This window comes from Amblyomma maculatum, chromosome 10 (assembly GCF_055883805.1).
Source record: "Amblyomma maculatum isolate TAMU_Amacu chromosome 10, ASM5588380v1, whole genome shotgun sequence".
Taxonomy (NCBI): domain Eukaryota; kingdom Metazoa; phylum Arthropoda; class Arachnida; order Ixodida; family Ixodidae; genus Amblyomma; species Amblyomma maculatum.
Window position 1 is genome coordinate 38,317,436 of NC_139353.1, and position 14,757 is coordinate 38,332,192.

At 44.1% G+C, this 14,757-nt stretch overlaps 2 protein-coding genes across 3 annotated transcripts in view; both read left to right on the top strand.

Annotated features, from left to right (window-relative positions):
* The window catches only part of LOC146176200 (uncharacterized), a 94,369-nt gene extending 93,005 nt beyond the window's left edge, over positions 1 to 1,364 (top strand). For both annotated transcript variants that reach the window (XM_084582518.1, XM_084582517.1), the window contains one exon: positions 1,215 to 1,364. In XM_084582518.1, the coding sequence (XP_084438644.1) occupies positions 1,215 to 1,332 (118 nt within the window). In that variant the 3' untranslated portion in view covers positions 1,333 to 1,364. The remainder of the gene's footprint in view (positions 1 to 1,214) is intronic.
* A 6,760-nt stretch (positions 1,365 to 8,124) lies between these two features.
* LOC146176201 (uncharacterized) lies at positions 8,125 to 14,028 on the top strand. Its single transcript, XM_084581276.1, has 5 exons — positions 8,125 to 8,282; positions 9,183 to 9,242; positions 9,327 to 9,362; positions 12,635 to 12,664; positions 13,922 to 14,028. The coding sequence occupies exons 1-5, from the start codon at positions 8,171 to 8,173 to the stop codon at positions 14,026 to 14,028; spliced, it is 345 nt and encodes a 114-aa protein (XP_084437402.1). The 5' UTR covers positions 8,125 to 8,170.
* The last annotated feature ends 729 nt before the right edge of the window (positions 14,029 to 14,757 follow it).

Here is a 14,757-nt window from a genome sequence, read left to right on the forward strand (position 1 = left end):
GAGACACAATCTCCCCAGTACTATTCACAGCTTGTTTAGAGGAAGTATTCAGAGACTTGGAATGGGAGCAGTTAGGGATAAGGGTAGATGGAGAATACCTCAGTAATCTGCGATTTGCTGATGACATTGCCTTGCTAAGCAACTCGCGGGATGAACTGCAAATAAGGATTGATGACCTAGACAGGAAAAGTAGACAGGTAGGCTTGAAAATCAATATGCAGAAGACTAAGGTAATGTTCAACAGCCTCGGGAAAGAACAGCATTTTACATTAGGTAGCGAAGTACTGGAAGTAGTAGGCGAATATGTCTACTTAGGACAGGTAGTAATCGCAGATCCAGATCATGAAAAGGAAATAACAAGAATAAGATTGGGATGAAGCGCATTTGGCAAGCACTCGCAGATTCTGACTAGCAGCTTACCGGTATCGCTCAAGAGGAAAGTATACAACAGTTGCATCTTACCTGTACTCACCTATGGGGCTGAAAGGTGGAGGCTAACCAAGAGAGTTCTACTTAAGTTGAAGACAACCCAGAGGGAACGAAAAATGGTAGGGGTAACATTAAGAGATAGGAAGCGTGCAGAGTGGGTCTGAGAAATAACTCTAGTTACCGACATTCTAGTGGAAATTAAGAAGAAAAAATGAGCATTAGCAGCGCATGTAGTACGATGAAAGGATAACCGATGGTCGCTTAGGGTAACAAACTGGATTACAAGGGAAGGAAAGCGTAGCAGGGGGCGGCAGAAAGTTAGGTGTGTGGATGAGGTTAAAAAGTTCTCAGGGGTCAAATGGATGCAGCTAGCACAAAACCGGGTTATGTGGAGAAATATGGGAGAGGCCTTCGCCGTGCTCTGGGTATAGTCAGGCTGATGATGATGATGATGTAGCTAATCTCGCTACCGAATTTCAATGGGCATATTTTATGTGACTTGCTTGACTGCATTATTATATTGCCGTTTACTTTTATAATTAGTTTGTGATGTAATACTGCACCTTGCAGTTTACCACGGTCTGTACAACGCCACAATACAAGAGTCAGGAACTGCGATGATTTTAACCATAGCAGGCAGTAACAGAATAGTTTCTGTAGGGAGGAAACCTATGCAAGCTTTCTTTTTATTTTAATACCAGTGAGAAAATAAAATGCTTGCTTCAATATATTATGAAATATTTTGCATGAAACGTATATTACACTGCTTTCTTCCCTTATTGCAGAGACTTTAATTCGGTCGTCGAAAAATGGAACACGACTGCAGCTGTGAATACAACTGAGAATACAACTCTGGATACAATTGTGAATACAACTGTGAATACAGAAGAATACCTTTCGTAACAACTGGGAAAGCAGTCACCTTTAATTTAGAGCAATAAAGCCAGTCTTTTGAAGCATCCTAATACACTGCGGAACATGTTCCTTGTTTAATTAAAACACCATTATAAATTGCAAGTTTCTATTTCTTACCTAAAAAAATACAGTTCGATTTCTTTTCATTGAATATTCAATATTTTGCTTACGCTAGTCATCGAGCCATTTCGCAAGGCACAGTGCGGGCGAAGCTGCGCATGCGCAAAGATCACGTCAGAGGCAGCAACTCGTGTGTCGAAGCTGCCGTCGCGTCCGCGCTCGGGCACGCGCTCCGCCGGTGCCGGAGAAGTGCCGCCTATAATCACAGCCGGCGCCAGCTACGCATCACTCTCTCCATTTCAGTTATCATATATTCCCGATCTTCAGAACTTTCTTTACGCCGACGACATCACACTGTGGTTCTCGCGCGGATCAACTTGTCACGTTCAAGACACTATTCAGCAGAGATTGGATATCATTTCTTGCTTTCTTGACCATACAGCCCTGTCTCCTACGCCCGAGAAGTCAGAACTCCTAGTTTTGGCTCACTCTGCTTATCAACGAGCTCACAACTCACTGATCTCCCTTACCTTGGGAGGCTCCCCAATCCCCAAATTTTCTCAATGTCGTGTTCTTGACATGCCTTTGCATGCCGCCAAAAATGTCCGGGCTCTCCATGCGGCTCTTGCTACCTGTCAGTCGGTCACCCATTTACTTCGCCGAGCTGTGAGACAGACCTCTGGCCTGAGGGAAGCTCACGCCGGTTGACTGGCTCACACGCTGGCTCTTGACAAATTCTTTTACTTTATACCATATCATCAATTCACCCATGGCCAGCTAGACACACTTGCAACAGCTCTTCACGGCCTTTATAAAGCTGCTCTTTGTCTTCCATAACCACTTCCACCAATAAGCTTTATGCCACCGGGCTTCTTCATCCTCTTCGCAGTCTCATTCCCTTCACCGTGACCGTCAGATAGCTCGCCTTTCCGGCACAATTCATGGACGCTGGCTTCTCAACCAGGCTAACATTTCCCCCATCCAGTCAGTCCCTCCGCCAACTCCTTACCCTCCACAGGCCACTAACCTTCGTATACTTCCAGGCAATATGCCTCTTCCAGGCAATATATTGCCTGTCCTGCATGCTGGCCGCCGACATGGTGCTGCCTCTCATCATAGTCCGCCCTTCAATACCCATGGAGTCGCTCACATGGATGCCTCTTATGTGGCTCCTCGCGATTCCGGAAGCCAGGTCCTCTTTCATCCTCGTCTATCTACCCCTGTCACACACACTAGCAGCCCCTTTCTCCACCCTCCGGATATTATCTCGCTTGAGGTCCTCTCCATCATTCATGGCATTCTCCCACCTGTTCCTCAGTATTATATATACCCTGACTCCCAGGCTACTATCCGTGCCAATTAATTTAAATTTCTAACACATCATCTCTCCACGGAGCTCGAGGCTGCACTTGTTGCGCTATAGCCCTGCCCCGTCTTCCTCCGATGGATCCCTGGACACTCGGGGATTGACGGCAATGAGCTGGCGAACCAGCTCGCCCGTGAATCTCGTAACCGGGCACTGTTCATCCCCTGGCCAAGATCCTTGGAAGGCGGGTCGAGACTGTCTCTTCGCGCCACCATCAGCGAATATTACAATGCTGCTCGCTTAGACCGCAAGCTCTGCCCCGACCCTCATCCTAATCTTTCCGTTCAGAAGGCTCATATCCTTCGGCAAATACAGTTGAATACACTAATGACCCCTGCACGGCTATACCTCTACAAATTCCGTCGTGATCCATCATGCCCCGAATGACCTTCCCCTTATGCCAACCTTTCACACTACCTATTTTAATGTCTGGTTGCATTGCAATCGGGATTCTTTGCCATCTCCTTCCATGCTATCTGGACCTGGGTGGACTGGCTTGGTGTTGAGGGTGAGGAAGAACAGCGCCTGCTCGTTCAGCAGGCCATCGATGTATTAGGCGCCTAAGTGTTGCACCTCAATAAAGTCTTCTACTACTACTAACTAGGTGGTGGTGGCGAAAAACACTTATTAGCTAGGAATGCACGGCCAGAATCGACCAACTATGGAGAAGGAGAACTCAGCCGCTACTCAGCGCGTAGCCTAAGCTGTCCTAAGCATAGTCATGCAGCTGTTGCATTTGCAACTCGACTAGGTTTAACCGGACCTAAACCAGTGCCAATTGTTATTCTTTCTTTCTTTCCTATTTTCTCCTGTCTCACGATGCAGCGGAGGTGGCTCAGCTGCAGAGCCAGTAGCAGGCCCGTGCAGTTTCTTTTCCTCCTTCCTACAGTCGATCGCAACTGCCGGTGGTCAGGATCGAGCTCGCGTACTCCGGCACAATATTCTGGAGCCTTACCCCTCCACCACCGCGGCGCGGCAACTTTATCTGTCATCGTAAATTCTTTTAAAGCAATGAAAGGCCAGTACCAGTCACCTAGTACAGTGAGAAGTTCAAAACTAGAGTTTAAATCTCGTACATGGGACTCTAATTAGAAGATTATATTTGCAAGTGATTTTGCCAAACCTTCAAGCAGCCGAAATGCGCGCCTGCTAAAAGCAAAAAAGGTCGTGGATTGTATCTACAACTCCTAGAGAAAAGAACACAACCAAACTCCAGCATTGGCCTCACATAAAATTTCTTAGAGAAACAAAAAATGTATACCAGCGCATATCTAAATTCTTATGGCTAATTCTAATCTGGCGGCCAAGGGCATGCTCGCTTTTCAGGTAATTGTTTTTTAAATGAAGTGGCCTGTCTAATTGGAAGAGGTGTATTAGAGACAGATATTTCAAGAATTAAACATTTGGAATCTGTCACCTGCAATAAAAAATGTAGATATAAAGAGGCTATGCCGATTGGAAAACGTTATGTGAGGATTTGTTCATCTCAAGAAATAATTTTCTTTACCCATCCAGAAAAAGAAATGGGCATCGGCAGGACATGTAGTGCGAAGAGAGGATAACCGATGGTCGCTTAGGGTAACAAACTGGATTCCAAGGGAAGGAAAGCGTAGCAGGGGGCGGCAGAAAGTTAGGTGTGCGCATGAGATTAGGAAGTTCGCAGGGGTCAAGTGGATGCAGCTAGCACAGAACCGGATTAAGTGGAGAAATATAGGAGAGGCCTTCGCCCTGCAGTGGGTATAGTCAGGCTGATGATGATGATGACCCATCCAGACTTCAAGGGTATTCAGGGAGGTTTGCAATAACTAGTATATCGAATGAACATATTTCGCACAAGCAAAAAAGGCGATATCATCGCTTATTTGTACGCTTTTATATCAGGATGAGCCGGAATGTCCTGCATTATTATTATTAAAAGTAATAGAGGCCGCACCGATCCTTTAAGCACACCTCTAGTTTGATTATAACTTTCAAAATTAAAAGCACTAGTACAGAAAATTTAAAATTTCTCAAGAATTCAATAAATCATGCAATAATATACGAGAGCGTAATTTTATCTATCTTATCCAACACTATAGAGTGGGCATACGCTTTGGCGATATCGGAGTGACCAATGCCGAGACCTCGTCTTCATTGCGAGCCAGATTGGTTGTCAGGAAAGGAAAGGCGCAGCATCTGTCACACACTTTTCGGTTCAGTGTAATTCAACACCAAATTAATGATTAAAAATAAACAATTTTGCGCTGCGCACTCAAATTTGGTCCACCACTGCGCTAGCCGCTCATGAGTTTGACAGAGCAGATTGAAGAAGTTGACGCTAATCAAACGTCTCGCGCCCGAGCATCTCGCGACACGAGCCGCTCAAGCTCAAGCGCACCGACTGCGAACGGTGCTATTCCAACGCAGCTAAGCCTCCTTCGGTTTCCAGCTCCTCAACTGATTTCTACTGCACGAAAGTATCAGCAATGGGTAAGCACGTGACTCCTCCTCCGTGTTACATCGAGCGTCGCTCAAGTAACGGCATTTCTAGTTTACTCTCTACGTGTTCCTAGGGAAAACAGAAACAGCTCAGGCGAGAGAGATTTCAGGCATCGCTGAAGAACTTGGGGGGCCTGACCGGCTTTAGAACTAGTCTCAAGAGTCGAAGACATTGCGCATTGAAAGCCACGTCTGAGTTATGCTGCTAGTTACCAGCTTAGCTGTAGCCACTTTTCTCCCGATAGCGCTTCATTTGCCCCCCCCCCCCCCCCCTCCCCCCATACGTTACATAACATTAAACTAAAACCGTGCAGCAACCACTGTATGCAGTTTTACTCTTCGCTCGACAAAACACGTTTTCTTCGGCTCCCAGACTCTGTGGCCTTTCTTCAGAATACTGGGCTAATTACTTTTCCTTTCAACATCTACGGCCATTCAGCGCCTCCTTAAACGCCACCAACTCGCGACCAAAACTGTCGTTATTCAATGGACCCCAGGTCACTCGGACGAATCAGGGGGCAATGAGGCGGCACACGCCGCGGCTGCCTTGGCAGGTGGGATGTCCACATTTACTTCCCCACCCCCTTGTTTCATCCGTACTCGACCTTGGGTGGGCAACACACCCCTGATCTTGGCCTTATGCACTATACTCGGACCAGTCTTCGTAGCCTCAGTCAGGATCACATGCAGGTGGCCACACCAGACCCACATTTTACGCGAAAAACCCACCTCACCCGAAGTCAAGAAGTCTTTTTGAATAAGCTCATCGCCCATGCGGCTTACACACCAAGTATTATGGCCCGCTCGCGTCAGTATACAGAGGAAATGATTACGTGCCCCCACTGTACGACTCTAACGCGCGGCGGCATATTTCATTTACTCTGGAATTGGCCTGCTTTTTCTACTGGATGCTCCGAGATCAAACCCTACCGCCTGAACTACCGCTCCCTTCTAGAAACTGATGCTAACACACAGATATTTGCCAAGTATGGCTCCCTTAGTGGCCTTGTTAGAGCAATATAATTTGAGTGACACCTAAACAATGAAGATTCTGTCTACTCCCCTTTACCCCCATTCATTGCCATGAACCTTCCCATTCAATAAAGGACATTCAATCAATCAATATTATCTATGACACCTTTATTATCCAATATTGTTTCTTGCGTCAAAAAGAAATTGATCAGCACAGAAAGGTACTTCCGCGAAGCCCTGCTTTCTCTTTGCTATTGTTCTAATTTTCGACAGAAGATAACGAGCCTCTGCTCAAGAAAGCACGAACATAAAACTGGTATCTGCTACTATATCTGTATTTTATTCGTGGTGCCCTAACTAATTTTTCGATGCCGTGATTCATATTAACTTTCGGTGGGCCCTACCATATACCGGAGCATTGCCCACCAGTACACAGCACTCGCTGGCGCGCGTACCGCTTTGCTTGCTTTACGGTTCCTTTCGTTGTTTATGCAACAAACACTGGTATTTCAGGCGGTGAAGTCAGCGTGAGAAGCCTGCATCTATCGCTGTGTGCTGGTCAGCGTTACAGTGCGTCTCGTAGTCTCGTACAAATTTTTCGATGGAATGATAGATCGTTTAATTTGGCTTGCAGCATGTAGCCATAAATAAAACATGCAGACGCCAAAGCTGAATAATTATCTAGAAATTTATTAATTATAACATGCTTACCTAGCATGTAAGCATGTTAATTATAACATGCTTACCTAGCATGTAAGCATGTTAATTATAACATGCTTACCTAGCTCGTAGTAGCTCTAGCAAATTTACAATGATTTTGTTTCAACGATGGTAGAGGCGCAGTATCTGTCCCAATTATTTCTGTGGACACCTGAACAGCGCTGTAAGGGAAGCGAGGAAGGTGGGAGTGAAAGTGCCATTTTAAAATTCCGAAATCGTTTATGTGTATAGTTATGGCTATCTGTATTTTTAAAGAGTTACCGATATTGAACATATATAACATAGCCAACATTACCCTAACCCTCTTGCGAACAGATGTTTGTTTCCCTCTGGCAGTAATGGACGACAGGTTTGATTTTTTTACGCCAAGATGCACACTCTAAAATCATAATATACGTCGCTGCAAGATGTTTTAAATTTTCGTGCAGGGTGTTTCGTGGTGGTGAAAATGCTGTTGGCAATAACCGAACAGTCTAAGGTTTCACTCAACTGAAATATTTATTGGGACGATATGCGCCGCAAAACAATTCAGCAATTTGGCGGCAGCAATAGCAGCGAACGGGTTTGCCTAGCATCCACTTAAGAATGTCCAAAGCATTCGGCAGCGTAAAATTTAATGGTCCCGAATAAAAACCTATAAATAGGCCAAAAGAATGTGCAAAAGCCTGGAACCATGTGAAAACATTTTTTCTTCGTTTCAAAAATTCGGCAGAAAGAAAGGAAAACCTCCCTCTATAAAGAAAGTGATAAAAACGGGCCTTGAGATTGCTCCGGGCACCACGCTTACAAGAATAGGGACGCATGCTGGCGGCTCTTATAAACGACACATATTTAAGTGGTCCGCGGCATTCCTTTAACAGGCATTGCTTTGTAGCTTTCGAAATATATAAACTTAAATAAAACGCTTATCAATTAAAACATCCAGCGCGTTCAGCGCGCGCAATAGCGCGTCAGGCACACAGCACGCTCCATTTCACGACGCGCCATACGCCGCTGGCCTTAGTTAACTTGTCAGTGTGAAATTTCTGTACTTGAAGTTGTATGATTCAAATTCAAATGCAATAAAATACACGGCTGCGCTCAGTTAGAGCATCTACAATTATATAATTCCCGGTATTATTAGGCTATGTTTCGATAGGCTATTTTCTTACAAACCGTGCCTCAATTATTAGCAGACGCAACAACTCTCAGTTGCTGGGTTTAGAGTAGGAAAAGTAGTGTACAGAGGAGATGACGCTTATGAGCTGTCTTCGTCCTAACTTTTATTGTTTCTTCGCAGCTGATAATGCATACACGCCGTACGACCAGTACGCGGCCGCGACGACGGACTACTACAACTATGGTACGCATCCAACATGACGTGCAGACCTTTCAGAATAGGTGTTCGTGAAAGCAAGCCGCTATTACTCTCTAATTCATCATCTATCCTGCTTGATCCTGAACAGAAACACAGCCGACGTCATGACAGAAAAATGGCAATGTGATACATATGGCTCTGTGTTTAGGGCTGGTGAATGTTACTGTGGGACTCTTGACAGTCCAGCCTTAAAAGCTCGGTATGAGGCAGTTCGTTCCTATGTGGAAAACTACAAGTCGCCGCATTCATCCGGACGCCTACAGCAATGGTTTGAGAAGTTTGCAATCAGCATCTAATGTTAACAAGGATTGCTCCGTGTCTGCCGCTGGCATTACCATGCGCCGGTAGTTGCTTTCGTGCATGGAGGAAAATATCTTCAAATATTCGTTTATTTCATTAGACCATGTTTAACGTTTGACTACATGAAGGTATACAGTTGTTTTTAGATTAACCAACTATCATGTCTCCTAAGGTTATTGTTGGTCAATTGTTATCGAAATGCCATTCAATTATCATCGGCAGTTGGCAATTCTGTGTTCAATTAATAACAGCAAAAATAACACGAAGAGAGATCGGGAAACAAAGACACCTTGTTCTTTTCGATTGAGGCGAAAAGCAAGGCGCCCGTGTGCTGTGCGATGTCAAGGCACGTTAAAGAACCCCAGATGGCCGAAATTTCCGGAGTCCTCCACTACGGCGTCTCTCATAGCCTGAGTTGCTTTGGGACTTTAAACACCACAAACCAATCAAGCGGAACAAATACGCGGCAACAAACTACTTCCACAACGCTAAGTGAGCATTTGCAGAGTATACAGAATGAAAATGGGTATACAGAAGCGATGCCGCTTATGAGCTGTCTTCGTACCAACTATTATTTATTCGCAGGTGATAACGCATACTCGCCGTACAACCAGTACAACCAGTACACGGACGGTACTGGATATGGTACGTGAAAATTTGCAGACCACTTTACTTTGGTGCCGTGCTAGCATTCACGTCCTAATTTCGTGCTTTCTTTACCACGCACAGGCACTGGATACACTGCGCCGGAACCAGCTCCAGGAAGTAAGTATAGACCGCTTTATGCGGAGAGGAGGAAAATAGCCTCGAACCGGAGCGCGCAGTGTCGCTCGTCCTCTGGAATGTGGAGCCGTGGTGATAGCAACGGAACTGGACAAGCATTGTACGCATTCCCTAACCTGCAGCCTTTAGCAAGCAAAGCATCTGGAGTAGCCGAAAAGCGTATAAGCTGCTTAGCTGATACGAACGGTGGCCTATCGATTCATTTTTTGCATTTGGTATGCGTTTTACATACCATAATAGTCCCCATCCTTCCTTGTTTTCGCCAATTCTTTCTTTCCTTCCCTGTTTGTTTCAATTACGCCAGCCGCAACTAAGCTAGTAACAAGTTCCGCGGCTAGCAAAAACTTTCTCTTCACTTTGCTATTACAATTAACTGCAGCTTAATAACAGAAAACAGGTGATTTTGCGTAGTACGCGTACGTGGAGCTGTACGCCGTTCCAGTTGCAACTCTTAGCGGGTGAAGACGAGCAGCCTATGAAATGCAAGCACCAACAGAAAGCGTTTTGCCTTGACAACCTTTCGAGCGAATTCCTAACGCTGTGTTTATAGAGAAGGGACAAAAAACGTGCCGTTGGGCAAATAGCAGCTTATATTCTTTGCGACAAAAATTACGAAGTGCCGTGTGGTAAAAAAACGGTTTAGGTACAGTCATCCGAAATTTATGAAGATACGAACAAACACGAATGTCCCGCTTGGAGACAAGGATGCCTAGTAAATAAGCGGTCTACTTATTATTTAGTGAAACAGGGTTACAGTACATTTTTCGGTAAATCTGCATCCCGCCAGGTATTGCTGGCGATAATTATTGTGAATGCTGTCATGGGACCAACAGCCAATAATTGAAACATGGAAACTTTGCAACAACAAAGGGGCTGTAAATTTAGCTGACGTCATCATTATGTGATATTATTGCATACAGTCACTGTTGTATAAGGATCAATTGACTATTCTCTTTTTGATCTTGCCGGATGTCTGCATGACGGCAGTGTCGTATACGAACGCAGCTAAAACGGCCAGTCACAGAAATTTCATGATAGCAGCTCTCGCCGTCGACGACACTCATCACCGTTGGCAGCACACATCGGCAAACCGATGCCATGCAGTCATGCAGGCAGTGTTGAAATCCAATTGCCAAATAACCAATGTTTACTAACGCTATGTGGAGGCAAATGATCCTTCACTAGAAAACAGAAGAAAAGCCCTTACGTGTGCATACGTTCTCAGAATAAGATCACAGAAAAAACACATTTGCTACCCAATCGTCACAGCTTGTCCTTCCAGAATCATATTTACCAATAAACCTCAAGAAACTAGACCTTTGATACTACGGTTTGAAGGCATATGTCAGGACCTCGGTATAATAAATACACTGCCTGATTTTGCTCAAAGCAGCAAACCCCCTTCCCGCATGGTATAACCTTCCTCCAGTATGTGACTTTACTCTAACACAGTTCCGTAAACTCCAAACAACTAAAGAGCATATCATACAAGAATATCGTACACTCAAAAAAAAAATCCAGTAATTGTACCGAATTTTACACAGACGGTTCAAAAACTAACTCCTATGTTGGTTGCGCAGTAGTGGAAGGGTGGTCCTAAAAAGTAACTAGAATTCTTCAATGCTCATCAGTATTTACAGCCGAATGCTATGCTGCCCTGCAAGCTGTAGAAAAAATTATAAACAAAAGCATCGAGAATAGTGTTATTTATACAGATTCGCTGAGCATACTTACAGCTCTAAATTCCAAAAATGCAACCGTGCCATTACTTGGTAATATAGTGCACAATATAGCAAAAATAACAGCGCAAGGGCATAACATAACATTACGCTGGGTTTCAAGCCACGCAGGCATCGACGGCAATGAGAGAGCGGACATTTGCGCTGCACAAGCTCGCAATAAAAGCATTGAAAAACTGAACATTCCGCATAAAGACCGCCTGAAGTTAATACAGTGTAAACAGAAAGATAAGTGGCAGGGTATGTGGTAGAGCACAGAAAATAATAAATTACGCCTTGTAAAATCCCCATAATAGAAGAATGGATATCAAGCACACAGCATACACGTCTACTGGAAGTAATAGCCTGCCGTTTCCGTATTGACCATACACATCTTACACACAACTTTCTACTTATGAAACATGATAAGCCTACCTGTGCAGAATGCGGAAAAATACTCAGTCAACCACATCCTAATTACATGCCCCATACTTGAGACACTGCGGAAAAAGCATTTTATCTTATTCTTTAACCATGCTATCCCATTCCACCCGAGCTTGCTTTTAGGAGAAAGCGCATTAGTAAATTTAACAAGTGTTTTTAGTTTTCTAAAAGAAGCAGACTATCTAAACAAACTAGATTTCAACACATTTGTTTTCACGTTTCCGAACATTACACATTTTAACCTTGCTCTTGGCGCATGATAGCCTTAGTTGCTTATGCGTCATAAACCCAACACAACGCAACACAACGCTTAAATTCAGCGGCTTTGTCACCAAACCAGAGTGACTTCCATACATGGAGCAGAAATATATAATGGACTCCTATGAATAGAACCCCGATTTAGGCGTGCGGACTCGACGTTGTAGCCGCAGAAGCCGCAATGGCCGCAGTGGCCACAATAGACGCAGTATATGAATGATCGGCTTTCACGGCAAAAATGGCACGAATAGCATTGCTCCTAAAAATCATAAACCAGCTACAGTCCCTTGCTTTCTCTGCTCAAACTGTTAATGTAGCCGGACTCAAAAATAATTAAATGGTAAAAAGTGGATTGAAAGCTGCCGTGCATTGCCTGCTTCACCGCCCTCGCGGCGCCACCGCCACTCTGCACCTCATAAAAGTTACTCAGTAATTTTAATCAGATTTATAATCCTCGGCCTACTAATTGTCATCAGACGTGTAGTCCTCGGCAGACGTGGTCAGAAGTGCAAATTCTGGTCATTTTTGATCGACTGGCTTTTTCTTTCAGTCCGATACTTTTCAAACGCAAAACGTTGGATGCGAAAGATCAGAACTGCCGACGTGTGCTACTCATCTTCTGTTCTGTGGACGAGACTGCACACACCAGCAGGGCGGTTGTTCTCATCTACGCCGCTAGATGGCGTCACCTACAAAAATGTCAAGGCCTATGATAAAACTGTTTATGAGAATATAGGTGCAGTGAGCAAGGTTGAATTTGACGATTAGTATGCATTCTTCTCGCTGACTGTTAAAAAAACAATGCATAATTACGTACCTACCTTTGACTCGCAGGCACTACAGCACAAGAATCTACAAAAGGAGGTAAGTATAAAAAAGATCTCGCCCGCCAGCGTAATCGCATTATAAACCGCCATGAAGTGACATGCCCATGTAGGCTGAAGCGACCTGAATGCCAACGGCTATGAGACTCGGAGACAAGCAGGCCACGTGGGCGTGACGTGCCCTCCAAAGCTTTAGTTGACCTTCTTGAAATATGTTTTTCTGAATACCACCACATTTTTCGTAATTTTTACACACCTCGACTTCCCGGAGAACATGACTATATTTTCAAAAACCAAAAATCGAAAACCTTGTATTAGTTGCGTAGTCCACCTTCAAGTTGCCTTTAAACACACGCGATTTCACAGTGAAAGGAGTCCTCCGAGGTTTATTTGATGACGTTGGAATCACAGTGATGCAAGATCGTGAGATAACAAGCGGGGTGTGGCTCAGTAATCGCCATGAAGTAGTTCTTCGAAATAGCTACAGTGGCAATCATTGCGCACGACGGAAGAACGCTAGTAATGCATATTCCCAAATGCCTACATTACACAATTTTTGTTCCTGCTAATTTTATCGAGTAAGTTTGCCAGTGGTGGCAGGTGCAATAAGAAATGCTGCTTGTTCACAGTGGGTTTTTTTTTCTTCGGAGAATGTGTTTTCGAGTGTTTTTCCAATTGTTTCAAAAATGTAATTGGCAAAGACGAAAGGTGTACCGCAAAGAGCTAGCTGAATTTTCTCTAGACGCAAAACACACAGTCCCCACATTATATTCAAAATCAAATCAACTCCAAATCGCAGATAATGCTGGCACACTTTATCTAAAATTGAGGTTAAACTTATTATACTCGAAATGTAACATTATTCAGCTGCATTGCTTCCTACATACGTCCCTGCTGTTTGCACAATCTTACCCTTCATCATTTTTATCACGGTGAGACTTGAAGTTGCTACCTATTCCAATAAATATGCAGTGTTCATGAAAACGAAGCAGTCCATTAGGAACATGGCCGATACGTTTAATTGGATAGGTGGCGAATCTATTATCCGCGCTGTTCGCAGGCAAACAGAAATAGACGGGTGTTAGTGATTTATCTCTTGGTCGTGAAGGCCTTCCTTATGCTGGATTCTAAAGAAAACTTGTATCACGTGATTTTGTAGCAATCACTGTTTCTCCTGACAACGGGAGCAGCACGGCATTTTCCAGGCAGCAATATTCATATGCTGAGCGCCTCCTGCAGTATTCCTGCGGTTAAATGATATGCTTTCGAATGACTTCACGCTTACGGATTATTACAGGGGTATTTATGCTTTGGCGCACTCTGGCTGTAGAGCCTGGATTTACTGCATCTATTGTTAAGTGCTACGAGAACATGGCTACAGTGGTGCAACGAGAACATGGCTAGGCTGAGACTGGCATAAAATACGGCGCCCAATGCTAGTTCTGATCAGCAGGAAAGAGTTTGATTAGCCGTTTTGGGTGTTTGACTTAGTTTAGTCATTCCTGAAGCTATTTTGTTACAATGCTGTTAAATTACGGAAGGATGCGGGTGCATAATTCAGTCCCTTGCCTTGCGTGCATAATAGCATCTATATAAAGAGAAGTTATCCAGCAACAAATTTTAATTCGTCCAATCGGCTAATGTGATCGGGTCCCTTCATTACTTCATCCGTGATAGCCTCTGTTAATTTGGGCACGTTAGAAGCCCAATACAAAGAAATCCTTTTTGCTTGACGCGCGTCGGAATGAAACGAGACGAGCTTAATTTATAACATGTTTCTAATGTGGTGCTAACGTGCTATTCTTCATATTTGCTGACAGCTGAAACCTCTACGTAAGTACGAAGTCCCGTTCTGCAAATTTACGGCAGTGACGAATGCAAAGCATGGATAACATGCGAGATGAAGGTCATGGTCGGTAATTGTTTATTCTTACTACTAGCGTGTGTTTTGAATTTCACATAAATTAATAAATAATATATGTAAACACTCCACATATGATCCAATTCATTTCTATTTCAAGAGAATCTTTAAAACAAACGATAACAACACTGCAATAAACGCTATGTTGAGGAGGATGTCATAGTTGTTAGGGCGATTTAATGTAGCATGAATAAAGATCTTGCAGCAACGTC